At 49.0% G+C, this 20,753-nt stretch overlaps 1 protein-coding gene across 25 annotated transcripts in view; it reads left to right on the forward strand.

Moving 5' to 3' along the window:
• ANKS1A (ankyrin repeat and sterile alpha motif domain containing 1A) overlaps positions 1–20,753 on the forward strand; it is a 163,217-nt gene that overhangs the window by 135,138 nt on the left and 7,326 nt on the right. For 11 of the 25 annotated variants that reach the window (XM_065591695.1, XM_065591690.1, XM_065591688.1 and 8 more), the window contains 10 exons: positions 7,009–7,107; positions 9,614–9,766; positions 10,747–10,854; positions 14,189–14,353; positions 15,058–15,183; positions 15,737–15,934; positions 16,267–16,353; positions 17,344–17,481; positions 19,629–19,799; positions 20,357–20,455. In XM_065591695.1, coding sequence (XP_065447767.1) covers positions 7,009–7,107; positions 9,614–9,766; positions 10,747–10,854; positions 14,189–14,353; positions 15,058–15,183; positions 15,737–15,934; positions 16,267–16,353; positions 17,344–17,481; positions 19,629–19,799; positions 20,357–20,455 — 1,344 coding nt within the window. Of the gene's footprint in view, positions 1–7,008; positions 7,108–7,675; positions 8,411–9,613; positions 9,767–10,746; positions 10,855–14,188; positions 14,354–15,057; positions 15,184–15,736; positions 15,935–16,266; positions 16,354–17,343; positions 17,482–19,628; positions 19,800–20,356; positions 20,456–20,753 lie in introns of those variants that run through there. The other 14 variants (XM_065591698.1, XM_065591699.1, XM_005309688.5 and 11 more) reach the window with 4 other exon arrangements.

Raw genomic sequence — 20,753 nt, forward strand, 5'->3', positions numbered from 1 at the left:
AGACAGCATTTCAGTTGTCAAGATGATTGAAGAGTAAAGCTGCTGTTTAGAAGGTGCTGTCATCAGTGGCTTGTATTCCCATAGTCAGAACACCACTGGTGTGTGTATGCACCCCCCCTACACACACACCTATCTGTACCAGTGTTCTCACCCCAGGAAATGTTTGTATTGCATTGTTGGCTTTGATGTGAAGGGGATGCTGCTCAGGTGTTCCAGTGCTCGCCCTTTGGACTTGCCTGTCACTTCCTTTGGAGGAGCTCAAAGCACTTCAGACATGGAGTTTAGGCTGAGCCTTGCCCGCACTGAATCAGATGGTTATCCCTACTGTACAGACGAGGAAAATGAAGCAAGGACTAGGGACGTGATCTCCTGGCTCTCAGTCCTGTAGCTGAACACTAGGAAAATCCTGTAATAGCAGAGCCTCTCCCCAGTTCATGCTCTTTATGTCAGTCACAGAAGTGGTACGTTTCATGTTTATCAATAAAACCTGCAGTTGGGAAGTAGGCCTGTTCAGTAACATTCCGGTTCTGCCTGGCAAGAGAGGATTTCCAGAGATTCTGTAATAAAAGCAGGCTGAGGGGAGATTTCCATATACATATCATGGTCCTGTATCAAAATTCTGCACTCGTGCAAGCATGCTTGTTTTAGGGACAGCTGCTAAACAAGCCAGGGGAAAAAATGATTTGTGACTTCTATTCTCTGATGGAGGAATGGAGTTGTTCTGTTCCATTTGGGAAAAAGGGGTAAGGTGAGGGGCTGGGCTCCTGCCATAGAATTCAGATTTTTGTGCATGTTAGGGTCCATGTGCAGCATTGAACGGTTTGTGTGTCACAGCCTGGAGAAGTTCACGAGGTAAGAAGCACATGTTACCAGGAATCAAGTCTGAAGTGTGGGTTTTCCAGAAGTTTTTTATTGTAATTGGCATTTCTGGGCCTGCTGCTGGAGGGAGCTCGCTCGGTGGGCAGTGGGAACAGTAGGAGCAATGCAAGAGCCCTATGAAAGTGACTATTCCCAAACTTGTCCAGTAATGGTCTAGAACAGTCCTTGAAAGAACTAGCTGTAGTGGGTTGAGCACAGGGTTGGGATCGAGGGGAGACTCATACAGCCATTTGCTGTGTGGTGTTTGGCAAGTCACTTGCACAATTTGTTCCGCTGAAAGGGAGTCAGGCCATTTACCTGTGACCGCAGTGGAAGAACCTCTTCTTCTGTAACACAGGTGTGATGCTTACCTGTTGGACAGGAGCATAGTGAATATTATCAGGTGCTTTGAAGATGCCCTGGATAAGGTGTCTCATATTGCTAAAAAGTAATGTTAATCCTCAGGGTATTTTTTCTGATAATTTCCCAACCCGCTTAAATAGTGATTGTAAATAGGGTTTCTGTATAGCTAGCGTAAGAAATAGCATTACTTTTTAATAAGATGGTTGTCTCCAGCATTAGGCTTAGAAATGCCCCTTGTAAATAAACTGTTTGTGCTTTTTTGCCTTGTGAACTACTGGGTCCAGTTTTGCTTCTGTACAAGCCTTCCTCTGTGCAAAAAAACCTGATTGGTTTAGTCATGAAGTTTACTGGATTCCTCATAAACTGAATTGAGCTGGAGAAGGAGAGAATACACAGAGAAAGGAAGGGAATGAGGGAAAGGGATTCAAGAACAAGTGAGAAGCTTTGTGGGTGACCTGGAAGAAGGTGATGAGTATGCCAGAGTGGGAAGAGGGAAGTCACAGCTGAGGTTGTTGAATGTCTCTCTGGTGTCCTTGGGTAAAGCTTACTCAGGGAGGGCTTTAGTAGGGATCAAGTTGTCGGGCTTATGGGAAACAGTGAAGACAAACACAGTAAGGAATGTGGCAGAACTTAAGGAGAATAAATTTATAGTGGAGGAAGTGTGGTCACAGGACTTTCTCCAGAGGTGCTCAGAGGACTTGTATGTAGGGTATGAACCTGGGTTGGGGGGATGGACTTTTCAGGGGAGAGTGAAGCAGAAGGATTGTACAGATCAGGAGAAGGCAGGGCACAAGCTGTGACAGAGCCATATGGGAGACATGAGCATGGGTGGATTAGAAACCATGGAAAGGAATTGGGGGAAGGTCAGGCAGGTGAACATGAAGGCAACAGCTGTGTATCTTGACAGAATGTTCCTGTGGATAACGCATTACCATGGACAGTTGGGAGACCGAAGAGGAGCAGTTCATTCATTTGGTTGACAAAAGGTTAAGATTTTTAGTCTTTGTGTTTAATTTCCTTTAATGGCAGATTATTTTTTATTAGAGATGGAATCTGGATGGGTTTAAAGGACACTCCTCTAAGCTGCGTATCACTTACAGGAAAGACCATAATGATTGATTGGGAGCTGTTACGCTCTCTACTTGTTAAGTCCCCTTAGTATGCAGATTGGCCCTGAGGGATTTTAATGCAATGCATAAAAATGAGAAATGGTGAGGAGAAACCAGCTTGGTTCATAAAACATGCTTGGCTTGGCTTTATGCTCATGCTTGGCTTGAGGGCCAACCCAACGTTCCTAAGCCTGCTCCAGCAAGAGGGGGCAAGTCCATTGCCTCTCGGGCTCAGCCCTCGCTTGAGACTCTTCTGCGTAAGGCAAGTGTTCACAGCAGAACTATTGGCTACTAGCCCTGTGCTTAGACAGCTGTTGAGAGACTGGAAATGGGCTCTCTTTTGAAATGAGCATGATTCAAAATGTAAATAAGGTCTACATCTACATTAAAACAAAACAAATGCAACCATCGCACTTGTTTCATTAATTCGGGCCCAAATAGCTCTTCCTGCTGCTTGAGTTAATGTCACTTGGAAAAGGTTTGGTACTTTGTAAACCATGTCCTGGGGAGTGTGTGCGTGCATGCGTGCAGCTTGCAACAGTGGCACTGAATTCTTGGTGGCTGAAGTAAAGAGTCTTGCCCCAGTGTTGGGCTAGAGAGGTCTGAGCATGGTACTGGGAGCCAGAAACTCCTGAGTTTGAATCCTGGCTCTGACACCAGCTTGCTGTGTGAACTCAGGTAAGCCAACTGACCTCCTCTGTCCCTCTATAAGCTTTGAGAAACCCCAAGAGTGAGATCCTCACCCTCGCTCCAGTCCTTTGATGCCATGCAAAGGACCCTAAAGGCCCCATTCCTGGCTGGGCTGGGGAGATTCCAGACAGCACCAGGAGGCTGCTCCAGCCCAGCTCAGATAGGTGCAATGGTGTCTTAAAGATCCCTCAGCTTCCTACTCTCCCCCCCCCCGAGACACGGCACAGACTCTCACCCCACGTGTGGGTGGGAACAGTGTTGGGTGCGTTTTAGTTGTAGGCCGTAGCCGTTCACAAAGCTGGGTGTAACTGCTGCCCATGAGAGCAAAACCTGGCTGCCCTAAGAGGTGTCCAGTGCTGCTAATACTTAGCCTTGTTTCCCTCTCAATTCCCCCAGCTGGCGCAAATTATATGGCTCCCCGGCCTACTATTCTCATAGAGCTTTGATTGTTTCCCACCCCTGTTGCTGCTCTTGTATCCCAGTGGAGACTGTAGGAGATTAAATTCCTGAAGGGCCTTTCTTTCCTTTTGACAGGGTTATGTATGTTTTACAAGACAACTGTTCGCTATACAGAAGCCAGCATAAAAAACGAGGAGTACTTGTGGCACCTTAGAGACAAACAAATTTATTTGGGCATAAGGTTTCGTGGGATTGAACCCATTTCATCAGATGCATGGAGTGGAAAATACAGGAGGAAGATATATATACATAGTACATGAAAAGATGGGAGTTGCCTTACCGATTCTAACGAGACAATTCAATTAAAGTGGGCTATTATCAAAAGGGGAAGTATCACTTTTGTAGTGGTAATCAGGGTGGCCCATTTCAAACAGTTAACAAGAAGGTGTGAGTAACAGTAGGGGAAAATTAGCATGGGGAAATTAGTTTTTAGTTCTTGTAATGACCCATCCACTCCCAATCTTTGTTCAGGCCTAATTTGATGGTGTCCAGTTTGCAAATGAATTCCAGTTCTGCAGTTTCTCGTTGGAGTCTGTTTTTTGAAGGTTTTTTTTGTTGAAGAATTGCCACCTTTAGGTCTGTTGTGTGTCCAGGGAGATTGAAGTGTTCTCCGACTGGTTTTTGCATGTTATGTTTCTTGAGGTCTGATTTGTCTATTTATTCTTTTGCGTAGAAGCCAGCATGTTTGTAACCTTTTGAAGGGTTTCCCGAAGTGCTTCCTATTGTGCTCTCCGTTACCAAACAATCAAACCAAAGTGCTCCAGTGAGCCCTTGTTGCAGTCTCTTTGGCGTCTGTTAGATTTGCGAAGAGTAGCTAGCTTTAAAAAGAAAAAGCTTGCCTACACTGACTGCTCACTACCCCTTCGCATGCCTGCTGTACCATTGCTCTCTCTTTCTGAGGTGAAACCCCACAAAGGCAGGCACGGGAACTCCTCCAGATTGGGAGCAGCAGCTGGTACCATGGAGCTGAATTCCTCAGTGCCTTTAAAAACTGACCTTTTGAAAAGCATGGAAGGAATGGCCCTGCTAAGCTAGAGGCTCTTTGTGCCAAGCTCTTTCCACTGTTTCAAACAGCGCTCGCACACGAGGGCTCTGGTACTGTGGCTATCAACTTCACTCTCTTCTGCAGAGACCTACTGCGCCTGCACTTCCTGAAGCGTTAGTGCTTTCTCTCCACTGTAGATGGCGTGGGGAAGGTGTTTATCTGCCTTTCTGACTCCTGTACTGCAAGTGTTGAACCGGGGAGCCCTGTTTTCCAGTCACTCGGTGACATAATCTGCTACCATTGTTTTTAGTTAAATAATTCTCTGCAGCCTGACCTGAGGGGAGTGCTCCCAAATACATTGTACTGCGCATGCTCTTCAAAGCATTCCCTCTGTTCCTTTAAGTGCTGATCTCCCATTGAAAGGAATAGCTCCTCTTTCAAGGGTAGGGCCTGCTGCACTTTGTGCTGGGCAAAGCGAAGGCTGGGGGCGCTCCTGCAGCTGTCAGGATTCTCCGCTGTCATGAGCGGGGTACGTGGGGAGGGGGCTGGTAATCTTCGTCATGCAGCACCAATGACTGCTGCCATGTCGTGTGAGAGGAAAACTGGCCACTGCCACAAGAGCTGCCGACTGTCACTCGGCTCCCAGGTATTCAAGCATTGCAGCTGCTTAAAGGGTGCTTGGTGAGTTTAGTTTTTAAAGCAAAGATCAGTCAGCTCAGCCTGGAAGAAATCTGCCTGTGCGTGTGCACGCACTGATACCCTACAGGCCCCTAAAATATGCTCTAGACTAATGAAGGGGGAGAGGGTCCCTTTGATAAACACCCCATCCCGGAGCATACACTTGTAGGGTATTGCCGTATGCTGCGGATGCGTTGAAGGGTTGAGTACCGTCAGCACCTGTAACCTGCTAATACACACTGAGTGACTCGCTACATTTACATTTTGTTTAATTTTTTTTAAATGGTGGTGCTATGCCACGTATCCTTCCACTGTGAAAATAGTTCCCCTAAAGGATGAGAGAAGGAAGAGGCTCTAAATTACCTTTTTTTATTCCACTGCTTTGACTAGGCTTTTCAGTCCCCCTTTCCCTTACAGTTCCCAGCACTACGTGAACCCCTCTTGTCATGGGACACTTTCAGCGACCCTGCAGCCAACTTGAGCTAGATTTCTTTTATAAAAACGAACTCCACAATAACCAAGACCTGGCAGTTGACCTTTAATCTGTGGCCAGCTCAAGAATGGGGAGGGCATGTCTGCAGCTGAAGTTGGGCTCTCCAGGTATACAGTGGTGTACAGCACCTAGCGTAATGGGGGACTGACTTTGATTGGGACACTATTGCAATACGGGTCAGTGGTGTTAACTGGATATGGATCGTCAAGTAGCTGTTAAAGTATGGCTATATCACTGATGGGGGGGCGAGGGGGGGAGACACATCTGGCCTTCAATCTGCATGCTGCGGGTCTAACAGGATACCGACAGGCATGTAGTTTCTGATCAGTGAAGGAAGCGCAGTCTGCATGTGCTCACTCTCGCATTCATTCCTGCTTCACACCGAGATAATGAGTTTTGTAAAGCAGCATCTAATGATGAAAGCCTCTGCACTGGAGAGGGCTGGATTGCCTCTGTCCCCATGGAGACGGATGATAGATTACAGAGATACTGACCTTCCCTGGATCTCCAGCTCTCGCTAAAATAAATTCAATTTATTCTCTTTGGTTCTCAAGGGAGCCTAGGCAGAGATGAGCATCTCCTGCCTGTCAGCGTGCAGCAGTTCTGTTTATACGCAAAAGGGGATTGTTTATGCAGTAGGGCGATTTGAATTGCTAAACCATGATCAAAGGAATGGCTGATTAAAGCATCTACATAGGAGAGAGGAAGGTCCCTTATATCAGTGTCCTGAAATCTATTGGCTGCAAAGAGATACCATGGAACAAACTGAGTGAGAGAAGGGAGGGGGTAGCTGCGTTCATTCCTTAATTCCTTCAGCAAGCACACTGCACACTCCAGAATTAACCCATCAATACACCTGGTGACTTGTTTCACTTCTGCCTAGGCTGTCTGCTTACAGCAGGTGGTGGGCCCCATGGTAAGTATGTGAAGCTGAGAAACCCACTGGAGGGGAAGCTGTCTGTGGAATTCCCCGTTCCTCATGGGGGCATCCTGGGAGGGCACTGAAGAGCTACAGCATGGCTTTTGAGTGCCAGCTGCTACAAGATGTCATGGGTATCAGCCTGGGAGAGACACCTTATGGAAATACAACTGAAACCTGCAGATGTTGTTGTCAAGTGGCTCCATGGAGTGAAGGGGCTAGAGATGAAGCGTGCTTAGTCAGAGCATTTTATTGCTCTGCCCCCTGGTGGAGTCAATCCTGTGAAGCATCATGCATATTCCCCTGGTGCAGAGCGGCCTCCCTTTTCTCACCTGGGAGCAGAGTAGGAAGGGTGGGGGAAGGTAGCTATAACATACATTGTTCCTACTTCAGCAACTGGTCCTGCTGCCGCTGCACTCTGCTGCCACATCTCTCTCTCATTCTGTTTCCACAGGGCTGTAACGTAATGGAAGATCAGGACCTTCGGGAGATCGGGATTAGCGACCCGCAGCACCGCAGGAAACTTCTCCAGGCTGCACGTCCCCTTCCCAAGGTGACAGTTGTATTAATCGCTGCGTTGCTGCAGCACAGGTGGGGATCGGGTTGATGGAGCTAGCAACTCTCAAACTGCATGGCTGTGGTGCGGAGGGCCACGGTGCAGCAAACAAAGCATGTAACCCCAGCCATCCCTCTGTAGATACAGTCCCTGGCTATTTGAAGAGCTACTCTCTGGGAGAGTGCCATCGAGAAGAGGGCTTACGACCATATCAATAGAGCATCCCACACCAGAGATGGGAATGGCCAGTAGGGGGACAGTACTTGGGTTTTAAGCTTGTGGAGAAGCAGAGGCTTCTTTTTCTGCTGAGCTGAGTGGGTATGAACTGGTGCATCTGGACTGTAGGGAGCCACCAGAAGGATGTGGCTTACAGGGCTGAGTGACTGCTCCGGAACACCAGGCTCCTTAGAACCGCAGCTGCGAATCCTGCGGGCTATGCAGGCATGTCAGAGAGCACCACGCTTCATTGGGAGGAACTCTGCTTCTCTCTCTGGTCGCTGAGAGCTTTGCTCTGTGTTCATACGGTGCAAGAACAACAAGGCTTGTGGAGAGCTTGCATTAAGGACTCAAGAGTAGAGTCCCCTAATGCTAGGGATGTACAAGGCATCGCCCCTGGCAAGAAGTACTAGCGTGGTCACTGGTATTCCAGAGATGGCTTTTTGAGCATCCTATTTTTGGGGTACTGCCACTTGCAGCCAGAGCCCCAAACGGCAAACGTAGACAGGAGCATGAAGAACTTCACTCAGCTTTCGGCTCTTCCAAAGCTTTCTCCAGCTGCACTGAAGTCTAATTGCTCTGGTATTTGTTATGGCCAGTGAAATCTATGGCTGCCCTCAGTTTGCCTGCCACCCTTCTCTCACACACTCAGCAAGTGCCCAATATAACCTCACGGCAGTACTTCCAGTTACAGCCAACGGTCCTGTGACCCAGCTTGAATTAGCGCTAATACACTAACCTGGCTCAAGTGCTGAAACAAGGCAGTCTTCTTCTTGCACCTGATTTCTCAGGCCTCTGCCAGGGGCTGTGTTGCGAAATTGGACGCTAACTTATCTGTGCCAACGGCGTGTAATGAGGCTATTTCAGGCACTTGGAACAGCGTCATCCAGGCTGTGGGCAGCAGGGTGCCTCCCGCTAGTGCATAAATGAAATAAATGGCATGTGTTCAGTGGAGCGACTCTCCAGCTCCATTTGTCAGAGGAAAATATGCCCAAGAGTTGAAGGGAGAACTTAGCAGTTCCTCTGACGTGCTTTTTGGGGTGCGGTCACAAAGGGCAGACGGACCTGGTCAGCTGCAAGATGGGTAGGATGTGAACAGCCATGTAAATAGATGAGAACGTTCCCGCTTCTTCCACCAGCCAGTTCCCATCTCCAGTTACTTTGGAGCGGGGCTTGGAATTGGTGCTGAAGCTAGCCAGTGCGCTGCTGGATCGCCACACTAGTCCCTTGTCATTGCTGTGAAGTGACTTCAGGAGTGGGGTTCAGAGGAGGTTTGTCTAGTTGCTAGTGGGCAGTTGCCACATCAGAAAACCACCAGCACTTTTGGCACTTACTGCTGCCTTTATGATGCTTTCAATAGCGATGCTAAGGACTGAATGGGCCGTGGAGATGGCACTCAGTTCTGCAGTGCACGTCCCAGTCAGGACTAAGGTTGTTTGATGGGGAAGCCAGAGAGAGGGCCTGTCCTTCTGCTGTCTGTCACCTGATAATGGGGGGACTCCATCCTCCAGGGCTATTTAAAACAGCAACTTTTCTGAGCATTAAATTGACCAACAAGAGATTTTCCTTCCAGCCTCTGGTATTGGGAACAGTCCCCTGGGTCTCCTTTTTCTGGCAGTTTTCTCCAAGTGCGCACATGTGTTGGATTGTGCCTCTCCCTCCCCCCGGCTGGACCCAGCTGCCCAATTACTCCTGAAGCGCACAGACCTTAAGGTCATCTTTGGCAAGAAAAATCGGTTTCTCAGGCTAAAGCCAGGGGTGGGACAGGAAAGCTGTGCTCTCGTGACTGTCCTACTTCGGGAAAAGCACCTCCGCCCAAAGTACACAGCCAAATAGACAACTGACTGGCATTTGAGCTTCACTACATTCTAAAGACACTTACAACTTACGAACGTATTCCCCCTGGGCTGCTGTGCGGTTCTGTGCTTTAAAGGGTAAATGCGGAAGGGAGGGAATGCTATCCAGTGAACACAGCACGGGACTCGGAGTTGGGATTCCTGGATTCTTTCTCGATTTTTCTCACTGTGCATCCTTGGGCATGTTGGTGAACCTTGGTGCCTTGGTTGCCCGCCTGTTAATGGGAGAAATGCTTACCTGGCTCCAGGGTTGGGGCCTACTTGGTTCTTACAAAATGCTTTGAAATCTTCATGTGGAAGTCACTGTAGAAATCCCCGTTATAATTCTTTAGTTACATGGGGCTTTAATTGTAGCCATTGTGGGTTTTGGAATCTGAGCTGTTTGGAATCCCAGAGGCTTTTTAACCCTTTCTTGTCCTGTCCATTTTTAGGTGAAATCTCTGGGTTGCGATGGGAACAGCCAGCCTTCTGTTCCTGCTTGGCTTGACTCTTTGGGGCTGCAGGACTACATTCAGTCCTTCCTGTCAAGTGGCTACAGCTCTATTGATACTGTGAAAAACCTCTGGGAGCTTGAAATAGTAAATGTAGGTACTGGCTTTGCATTTGCTATTAACCCTGCACAGGTTCCCTCCAGACGGGTACGACTTGCAGAGAGGTTTGTTAGACCCAGTGCAGCAATGTCATAACACTCTTCAAAGACAAAGGTGCAGGGAGAATCCGTGCCCGTGTAGGATGATTCTGTGCCCCAGCACCTTCATTCCAAATACTCGTGGACTAGAAAAATGCTTGAGTATGTCTTAACTCAGGGAGAGCTTGTGAATACGTAGAACCGTTCTTTGGTGTGAATGAGAGAGTACCATTTGTAATGGGTCTATTCTGATTCCTTTCCTTTCTCTGTCGCTGTTTCATGTGATTGATTCTTGCATGGCCCTGCGTTTAAAACAGCCCTTTGTCTTTTGTCTAATTAAAATGTAACCTGTCAACTGCAGTGATTACTTTTTCAGGGTGCAAACCCTAAAGAACAAACAGTAGTTATTTGTATGCAGTTGGGGTACCAGGCAGCATGTTCTAGTGGCTTAAGTTTGGGGTTGAAAACAAGCAACAGCTCTGCTCTAATATCGACTGTGATGCTAACTTGTGTGTGACTTTGGATGCGTCGGTTTTCTCAGCTGTTACCTGGGGTTAATGCTGACCGATCTCACAAGGCAGTGCCGGGGGGCTGATGGATTAGGTCCTATTTACGCAGCAGCTTGCCAATGTGGAGCTGTGCATATGTGCTAAATGAGGAGGAGGAGGAGTATATTTCATGCTGTACCAAATTCCTCTGCTTTGGGATGAAACTGACAAGAAATGACACTAAGCTGTACAGCAGAGATGCTGAACAGTATCTGCAAACACGGTGACGAGGGGAGGCCCGGCAGTGGGCAGTTCCCATTCTCAGCTGAAAACTGACAGCTATTAGTTTGACTAGAAGAAGATACAAAATTGCACAACATGCTCAAAAGGATAATGAAATCCTTGCCCACCCTCCTTGAACTGAGCTAACCTTCCCCTTTGGCTCCAGGTGCTGAAGGTGAATTTGCTTGGCCATCGAAAGCGAATCATTGCCTCCTTGGCGGACAGACCATACGAGGAGCCACCCCAGAAACCACCGCGGTTCTCACAGCTGAGGGTGAGTCATTGTTTGTGTTGCTGGCTGCCTGATTGATACATCTGCATGGAGCACTGTCAGCCACTGCGAGGATGTTTTCTTTTGTGCTGGCTCGCCTCTTTCTTTTTAAGAAACTAAAATCAAGTCTGCCTCAGAAATCTCCTTTTTGATAAACAACTGAGACCTCTGGGGATCTGAGACCGGGGGAATGTGCTCACTGAGAGCTCAGGTGTTACAAAAGATTTCCAGATGGGAATCCGGGCACAGATGGGAAAGCGAGAACATGCTCGCCCTTTCTCTCTGAGCCTCATTCTCTCTCGAAAGCACTTGAATTTCTCCAAGGAGAGTTAGTTAAAAGGTGCCACAAAAATAACCTTGCTCTGTGTCAATATTTTATAAGTTAACTTGTTTGAAATATTTACTGTGGGTAGTAAATTTCCAGAGCGGTTTCAGAGACGTGCATCAGTGTTTTTTTTTTTTTTTAAAGAAGTAGGTTTCCAACCTAGACACTTTAACCTTCATTATAAAAAGCAAAATGACCCACTGGAGATGCTCAGACAAGGGCTGCATGTTCTTCCTAGCTCTCAAATGTCAATTAAATTGCCTTCTGAATTTTTTTCCACTGGTTACTTTGGGGGGAAAAAATTGGAACTTGCGGTTGGGGGTTGGGAGCAGCACCTCTGGCTTTGTGTATGGGGAGAGAGTGCATTTAAGCTAAGCAGTACTCCTCCAAGTGGGTATGTGTAGCAATACCTGGAATACTTTACACGCTGTGCTGTTCATGCAGATTCCATGCCAAAGACTGGCTGTAAGCAGGTTGTAGCCGTTTGCATCTGGTTGAACTTGGTTGCTTTTTAAGGTCTGGAGACATAAGTACAAGCTTGGAAGAGCTGATAGAGTTCAAACAGGATCTCTGGTTAAGGCAAACATCACAACCAGTTCATTTTTAATCAGAAGCACCAGTACATCTGCAGCATGGGCTCTGTCACTGGGACACACTTGGGGCAATGAGAACTTCCCCTCCATCCCACTTCCGTGCAGTGTTTGTAGCAGTTAATTCTAACAGCACTTCCAGATGAATGGCCCATGCAAAGCTTGCTGCTCTGGGATCCAAGACAGTGAGGCAGCTGGGCTGCACTGCCTCTCTAAATGGCCTGACAACCGCAGCAGAGGCCTGAGGGGGGCTTGTAGCAGTAGTGTCCCTAATATATGTGTGTGGCTGAGGAGGGGGTTGAGGAGCTAGAGGCACCCTGTCCGAGGGGCATGGCCAGGAAAGGGCAGCAGTTCTGGCATCTGACTGGGGTTTGGTGCCAGTTATGCTTTCTAGACACATGTGAGTTTTGACCTTGTGGGTAGAGGGCTTGGCATGTTGGGTAGACTCACAGCTTCTGCCTTCCCAAGGTGTCCGTGGCAATACATGGCAGTGGTCACAAGCTCAGGACCTCAATGCTTTCTTGGAACACTTCTTCTAAACACCAAATAGGGAGGCCTCCTGTGTCCTGGATCCTTTCCACTCTGGGTCACTGGTTCTATTCCAGCCCAGGTTGGCGCCCTCTGATGGCTGTTTGGTCTGGGTGAAATTTGCTTGGGTCTCAGTCCAGTTCCTCGTGGACAGTGCCCATAGCACAAAACCCTCCATCACACTTGGCACTAGAGGGCCTTCAGTGCTCCTAGGTCAAGAACTGAGCATGAGGATGACTTCCCTCTACTCTGACCCCTTCCTTCCCCCAGAGCTGGTTCCTTCAGCCTGGGGATGTAATACATGGTGGGGAGGAGGGGTGTAGCTCTGTCTTGTCATTTCAACCTGTACTTGCTTGGATACAGAGAGGACTTGGGTCCCCATGGCGCTGAATCCTGCACCTTCCACTAGCATTGAATCGCAGACTTTGTAGATAGCAAATGCCCAGATGGGAAGCAGCCAGCTGAGAATCCAAGATTCTCTGAAACATCCTCTTGAGATGGACAGGACTGAAGGAATAGAAGGAAGTGCCTTGGCACAGTGTCAGCTGATTGAAATGCTGGGTAGGGAGGCGGTAGAAGAGAATGGGGCCATTTGTAACATTTCCTGATGCTACAGCTGCCGAGTTCCTAAAGCCCGATTCTGGCATTGCAGAACGGAAGGATGTCAATGGAAAATTAAGCGAGGGTGTTGAATGGAACTAATGCGCGTTGCAGCTGTGAGCTCCCACAAGCACCAGCTTGAGTTCCCTGCATTGTCTTCTGGGCCCTGGATCGGCACGTACCGGGGCAACTCTCTCTCTTCCCCGCAATTATAGCCAGCCGTTGTAAGGCATTCGGATTGATCTCTTATCACTGTGCTATCTAGGGCCTCAGTCTTTGGGTTGGTAAATTCTATGATGCCACTTTAAATGCATCATTTTTTTGTGCTTTGACCCAAGGCTGATCCTGGCCAAAAGTCAGTCCACGGATGTCTGCCCTCTAGTGAGAATAAACACACAGTAAAGGTGGCAAAGTGTCCGATGCTGCAGCAGTGAGGCCATGTCAGAACTTAAGCGATTGTGGGGTGAGGCTGAGGAGAGAACTTGTCTGGCGACCTGATGCCTTTCACAGAAGACAGCAAAGGAAATTGTCCTAGAGAAGAGCAGACCCGGGCCAGAAGTCACAGGTCCCATTAACTCTAGGGTCTTGCACGCCCTTTGTGCAGGCATTGGCAAGGTAGGGTTTGCAGTGCCAGACTTCTCCCCTGGAAAGGAAGGGCTGCCCACATCCCAGCTGAATATCCTTTGTGGCTTTAGTCTGGAATTAAAGGCTGGTTTGCACTCGCCTTTGAGCAAGCCACCCCAGTCTCTGCACGGCACCCTGGACAGCCGTCAGAAGTCGGCCACCTTTTAGGCCATCCTTGACTTTAAATCAACAGTCTTAGTGGTGGCTGGGGAAGTGCCATGCCTACATAGGTGAGTTAAAGAACTGTCTAGTGGTTTGGTATCAAAATCAATTAACTGCCCATTCCCACAATATGTCCCTGGTGTACCCCTGAGATGGCTGGACTCTGGCTTACAGCACCTGCGAGATTTTTTATGTTTTTTAGAGCAGAGCCAGGCCAATGCATCACAAAGGAGACTTCTGCAGGGAAGACCCTGTTAGCTGCCTCCGTTGTACTGCTTTTCCTCTTCCAAACCACAGGTGGCTTTAGGAGGGGGTTAGTCAAACCAGCAACACTCCCAGCTCTGGCCTCCATGCTCTGGCCTCCATGCTCTTCGTTGGCAAAGTTGGTCCCAGAAGGAGACGTGCTCTTTAAAAACACAAAGCGACCGCCGTAGCTAGCAGGCAGGGATTGTGGAATGTGCCCACTCAGGCCACTTGTCTTTAGATCTGTGTCTGTCTCTGCCTCCAGTGCCAGGATCTGATGTCCCAGACTTCCTCACCGCTGAGCCAGACTGACTCCTACACGGGGAGGTCTGCGGAGCTCTTGCTGCCTTCGGGGGATACTGGGAAGAGGCGACATGACAGTGGCCATGATGCTGCTTCTCACGCCAGAGCCGACAGATACAAAGCACAGGTCAGAGCGAGCTTGTTTCCTGTGGGTTCCTCTGCATGGGAGCCTGCGTAGCTCCCCGGCAGTGTGGCTGGGAGACAAACCTGTGTCCCCCAGATAGGGTTAGTGAAGCACTCTCTGACTGCTAGATGAAGGGTGCTCAGAGTGCGAAGGGGATGCAGCGTGGCCTGGTGGTTAGCGTGGAACACCTGGGTTCTGTTCCTGGCTCTGCACTGACCTGCTCTGTGACCCTGGGCAAGTCACTTCCCCTCTCTGGGCGTCATCTCCCATCTGTAAAGTGGGGACATGACCACCCCGTGCAGTCCCGTGCACGTAGGACTTGCTTTTCCTGGGGTGCATTTTCCCTTGTGCTCTGATGTCTGGGGGACCCTGGGAGCTATTATGAGATAGCAGCTGGCTGGGGTTTGGAGGATGAGATCAGTGATGCGCACGCTGGCTGTCCTACACCCTCTGAAGAATTCCCCTAGATTGGTTGGTTGATGCTCTTGCTGGGCTGTCAGCACTGAGAATTGAACCGGAGCTGAGCAGAGAATGGCCACTGGGCTCTTCCACCTTCTTAAGCTGCCGTATCACTGTGCCTGTTTGAAGCACGTTGGTGTTGGTTGGACGCTCTCCCCTGGGGCTTCCTGTCTCGCGTGCTGCGTGTGTCAGAGCTAGATGTCTGGTTGAGTCCTCTGAGGCTTTTACGCTTGTGCTTGTCCCCTCAGGAGGAGCATCGTGAGTCCAGACTGACTCTCAGGCCCCCAAGTCTCGCTGCGCCATATGCGCCTGTCCAGAATTGGCAACACCAGCCTGAGAAGCTCATCTTCGAGTCCTGCGGGTATGAGGCCAACGTAAGTGGATTTCAGCTCCTTGCGTCCAGGAGGCCTCTAGAGTTTGTGCTCAGTTCTCAGCTTGCAGGAAGGTTACACTCACCCTCACTGGGGTTCTGCAGCCCCTTTTCCCCCATGGCACTTGTAGTGAGGATCCTTTCTGCCAACTCAGTGGAGTGTGCACTCTGCTCCTGGGGGAGCCTGGCTCAGTCACTGGTCTCCATCCCTGGCCTTAGCTAGGACTGCTGTGCAGAGCCTTGGGCTCAGTCCCTTGGAGGGAGTGGGCACTAGCCATTGGTCTACAGTCGTGACTGGCTCTGGGAGGAGTCCAGACAAGTCGACTTTGCTGGGAGGATGGGGACTACAACCACAATATTGCTGGAGGGTGTAAAGAAGGAGAGTGAGAGGATCCCCCAGACCTGCATGTGACCCTCTCTCCCTTGAGGGTGATGGGGAAAGTGATTTTTCAGCAGTTTGCTCTACGTTGCTTTGGGGGCAGGAGTGGCCTTTGAGGCTTCCAAGCTCAGTGAAGCCAATTAACAGCAGCATCCTTTCCTCTCCTTGTTTCCAATAGTATCTGGGCTCCATGTTAATCAAAGACCTGCGAGGGACGGAGTCGACGCAGGATGCCTGTGCGAAGATGAGGGTAGGTGGGTGGCGGCCAGGAGAAGCATGGATGGTGTGGAGCGTGCAGCTTGTGGAGACCGAGGGTGCACATGGAGTCTCCCTCTGTGCAGGGCTGAAGCGGCTGCTCAGGAGGAAGGCCGGCCTGGTGTGTGGAAATGGTGCCATTGGCATGGCTGGTGAAAGCCTTGGAGTGTAATTTTTGTTCCTCTCAGGCTGCACGTCACCAAATTGTCCCTCCCCCCTTCAGATTTCAAACACTGGGAAAGAGGGTCTTTGCTGCACAAGGTGTACGGGTCCCTCTTCTGGTCTGGAACACTAGGCAAAAATTCCCGCTGAGAGCTCCACACGCTCCTGTGACGGTCACTCTGCTGGCTACTCAGATCCCTCCCAGGAATACCCCAAATGAGAGCTGTGGAGTCCCACTGAAGGAGGAAGTGTTTAATTTGTACCTTTTCATCTGTGTTCTTATTTCTGCAGAAATCCACGGAGCATATGAAGAAGATCCCAACCATAATATTATCCATCACTTACAAAGGGGTGAAGTTCATAGATGCTTCTAACAAGGTATGCTTAGAATGCCCTCAGTGTAGCGTTCAGATGGGACAGCACGTGCCCCCGTCTCCTCACTCATCTGCTATATGTGGCTTCAAGTCCTATCAGCTGACTAGACAGCCACAAACATGAGTACGCTCTGGCTAGCCCTATGGAGCCAGCCTGGCCACAGGAGAATCCGCCTCTTGCATCAGTAGTCTGTAAACTGAGATTAAGTCCAGCCTATTGCATGGGGATGTTTTGAGGTACTAACTATTGGTGCTGGACTCTGAAGCACTTTCACCAGAAGGTGCTGCAGAAGAACACCGCATTACTGGAGCAGGAGGATCTAACAGTTTTTGCTAGCGCTCCCTGCTGGCTGACCACTTGTATGGCTGCACAACCTGGGAATACTGTTTTCCCCCTTTGAGAGGTGCTCTTACATATCTCCTTAGACTAAGAATATACCATATCCTTTTTTTCTGTGCTTTCTGGGGCTAGCTGTGAGCTACTCCCCGAGAAACCAAACCACCTCTCTAATTCCTCCCTTTGACTCCAACAAGCTGTGGGACTAGGATTGGGGCAGCTAGGGCCTCCCTCATTCCCAGCATCTCCCATCTGTCTGTTTGCCCTTTGTCTGCAATATGCTGCTCTGTTTGTCAAATGTCTTCAGATCACTGTAGTAGTAACACATGGTGAAAACCCGGAGTTGATTTAAAAATGGCCCTGGGCGATGTCCTGCTGTGATGGGAAGCATCAACTGTTCCTGTGTCAACCTTTCTGTTAGAATGGACAGAAGTAGAATAACCTTCCTACAAGCGCTAAGATCACTTGGAAAGGACAGCCAGGACCTCCCCTCAATTTGTACCTGAATTCCCTCATCACCCCCTCTTACGTGCGTTCAACTAGGTGCTTTGCTGAGCTTGGATAGGGTGGCTGTTGTTCCCTAGGAGGAGATAGTGTGGGACAATCCAACTATCTATATATCCCACAAAATTGGCTGCCTGTGTTTAACTCTGATAGAATGTTATCGCCGAGCACGAAATCCGGAACATCTCCTGTGCAGCCCAGGACCCCGAAGATCTCTGCACGTTCGCCTATATCACCAAGGACCTGCAGACCAGCCACCACTACTGCCATGTCTTCAGCACCGTCGATGTGGTGAGTGGCACATGTGCATGAAAGGGTTCTTGCCATGCCTTGCGTCACAAAGTGCTGCACAAGCCATCCATAGGTGGCAGACGCCTCTGGGAGCGGAGGGCACTGACCAGCTCGCTGCACAACAGGGGCGCAGCGGGAATTTCCCCAAGAAACTAGGGCAAACCCCTGCCATGGAACTGGGTCTGTTTCTTACGAGGAGGAAGGGCCAAATGGACACTGCTGGGATTTGAACCTGTGAATCCAAGGAGTGCTATTCCAAACATGCCCAGAGCACTGAGCTGTCCTCTCTAGCTCTTGCCATATCCTTATGCACTGGTAGATAATCCATGTATGATGCGTATTCTGCTGCCAGAGATGACAGCGGAGGATGTCGTATTAAAGCTCTTCACAGAGAAATTGGAGAAAGGAGAAAAAAAAAAATCATTAGCTCCTAGCCCATCCTTTGGGGCAAGATTGTTCCCTCCAGTGAGTCTCCAGGGATTCGGGCCTTGTCTACACACATGTATTCCTTTAACTATACCAATACAGCCCCTAGCACGGCCACAGCTACATGGGCATTAGGGTGCCTAATGCTGGTATTGCTTATTCCCCTTCCCACATGGATATCAGCTGTCTCGTATAAGAGTCTTTATGCCAGTGTAACAGCATCCTTGCTAGGGGGATTGTACCATGACTATTTCAGAAGAAAAGTCACCCCCTTTCCCCCACCACAATAGGTGTAGTGACAAACCTGTGTGTAGGCTGTGCCTGGGTCTGTCCAGTTTAAATGACCCGGACCACTGTTTTTTGTTGTTGTTTTTTTTTTTGTTTTTTTGCCACATAGACTTGGGAAGCCTTCCAAGGTGACAGTGGCCTTAAATGTGCTCTTTTCACCACTTCTCTACTGAGCATCTTACCAGTCACCTCCAGCAAATTCACTCTGCCCAGTACAGGCTGTGGCGTCAGATCCTATCAATGCAGCTAACCCTTCAATAAACAATTGCAGTGGTGGAACACATGGGCGTACCGACAACAGCAAAAGGATTTACTTTCCAGTTCACTGCATACTGCCGTTGCTGTCTCCTACTGTCTTGCTTGCCCTGTACATAGTAGTAATGTCCCATAACCCATATCAACCCCACTAACTCTCCCATCGTGTGTAAGTGGGACTGGTCGTTTACCAGTTGACTGCTGTGTGTAGCTTGTAATCTGCATTTCAGTCTGAGAGGTCAGCGTCTGCAGCATAATTTACTTCACACTGAGCCCCACCCAGGAGTGAAGTGTATCACGCTAGCCCAGTAATAGAAAAATGTCTCTAAACATTTATTTGGCCTGCCTAATAAGGAAGTCACCAGTGGCATATTTTAATTTGGAATAACCATGGTGCATTTCAGGTTCGTTATATCTGTGTTCAGTGTTCTATTGCCCAGGCTTAGATGGAAACCATAAAAAAAAAAAAAGCCAATCCCATTCTAGTGCTTCTCTACCTGTTTCTGCACCAAAATAACCCTCTTCCTTTCACAGCTCTATTGACAGTAAAAACATTTGTCTGGCTTCATTATTGAAGTCTCCAATGCAGACTAAAATGGAAAAAGGGTTTTTGCTCCCAGGGAATGTGCTGTGAACAAAACCCTGATAAGTTCTCAATTACATACGGTGTAACTGACTGATTTAAGAGCCTTTTAACATATGATGCAGGGCGGAGCATGTTATCACATAGCTCATTTGTATTCTCAAGCATGTTCCCTGTGCGAAATGTGTGAGGCTTTCTCCTTTCAGTGTGAAATACTGTTGAAGGGAAAATAATGGGCTTGGAGATGGTTCTGCATGCCAGTGGGGGCAAACATGTGCTGTGCAGGCTCCGAATTCTGCTCAGCGTCAACCCTCCAGGCATGCGGGGAGACAGACAGCTGATGCAGAATAGCTATTGCAACAGATAATACAGGGTTTGCAACTGTGGACCAAAGATGAATGGGACCATCTGTGGAGTCCAAAGGCCCAACTCAGCCTCCATTTAGCAGCTGGCCTTCCTGTGGATGGTGCTTGTTCTAGGCCCTGCTTGGAAGCTCTGTCACCAAGGGAAGCTTTTCTATTTCCCACTACTGCATGGATTTTCTTAGCGAGCATAGTGTGGTGCTCTGAAATTGTTCCGTGTGGTTTCTCCAAAGAACCTGACGTATGAAATCATCCTGACGTTGGGACAAGCGTTTGAAGTCGCTTATCAGCTGGCCCTCCAAGCCCAAAAATCAAAACCCACCGGTGCTTCGGCAGCGGAAATGATAGAAACGAAATCTTCCAAACCGGTGCCTAAACCCAGAGTCGGCGTGAGGAAATCCGCAGTACGTATGATTGGGGCAGTTGGCTTCAGATTTGTGGCTTCTTGATTGTATTTTGCATGGTGTGAGCGCAGTAGATAGTGGAGTGACACCCCCTCTCTCTCCCATGCAGTACGTTTTAGCTTTCCCGGTCTGCTCTTCTGCCCAATAAGATTATTATGCGTTGGCGGGAACCCTAGTGTACACAAGGCTGCAGGAGCTTTATTCTGTAGTTATGTGCTGAGTACACAGCATGGCAGTAGATGTTGTTTTATGACTGCTGGCTCGTTGCTTTCTCTCAAGGTCCCACCGGTGGAACGGTAGCAACACTAGCAATGGTGGGAGATCTATTGGGGGCAGAGGGGGCGAATTTAGTGTGGGCAATACCTCAGCCATGCACAACCCAGAGAAGAACTGACAATAGGGCTGGGCACTTAACTTGTATCCTGCATTGAGAGAGCCGTTAATGCAACCAGGAGATGAGGCTGGTCTGGAGCGTACTTGACAGGGTATTGGGTATGGTTGTTGCCTTCCTTTAATGTCACCTTTTTGTCTGTGTTTTGCTTGCTCCCGTTGCCCAGGTGCCGCTCCCTCCCGATAGTCGCTGTTGTTACTGTCACACCTGTACTACACACCGTCCCTCCTATCTGCCGCTGCAGTCTGTTAGTCAAGGAGCTAAGGTCTCTACCTTTCTTGCTGTCTTGTTTCGTGATGAACAATCCTGAGCTTCCTTAGCTATGAGCAGGCGACCCAGCTCTCTTGAAAGCCTCCCTCCTGCTTTCCCATGTCTTTGCTGTGGCCCTGTCTCTTGCTTCATTGCTTTTTGTGTTTGTTCCCTTCTTACCCATTCTCTTGTTCCTCAGGTGTGGGCACAGATGAGCTTCAATGATGAGCTGATCATATTTATCCCGAGTGTTGGGAACTCTCGCTGCCCTTTAGTGTCCCACTAACACAGAACATGCTGCTTCTGAGCCCATT

The sequence above is a fragment of the Chrysemys picta genome, chromosome 4 (assembly GCF_011386835.1).
Source record: "Chrysemys picta bellii isolate R12L10 chromosome 4, ASM1138683v2, whole genome shotgun sequence".
Lineage (NCBI taxonomy): Eukaryota > Metazoa > Chordata > Testudines > Emydidae > Chrysemys > Chrysemys picta.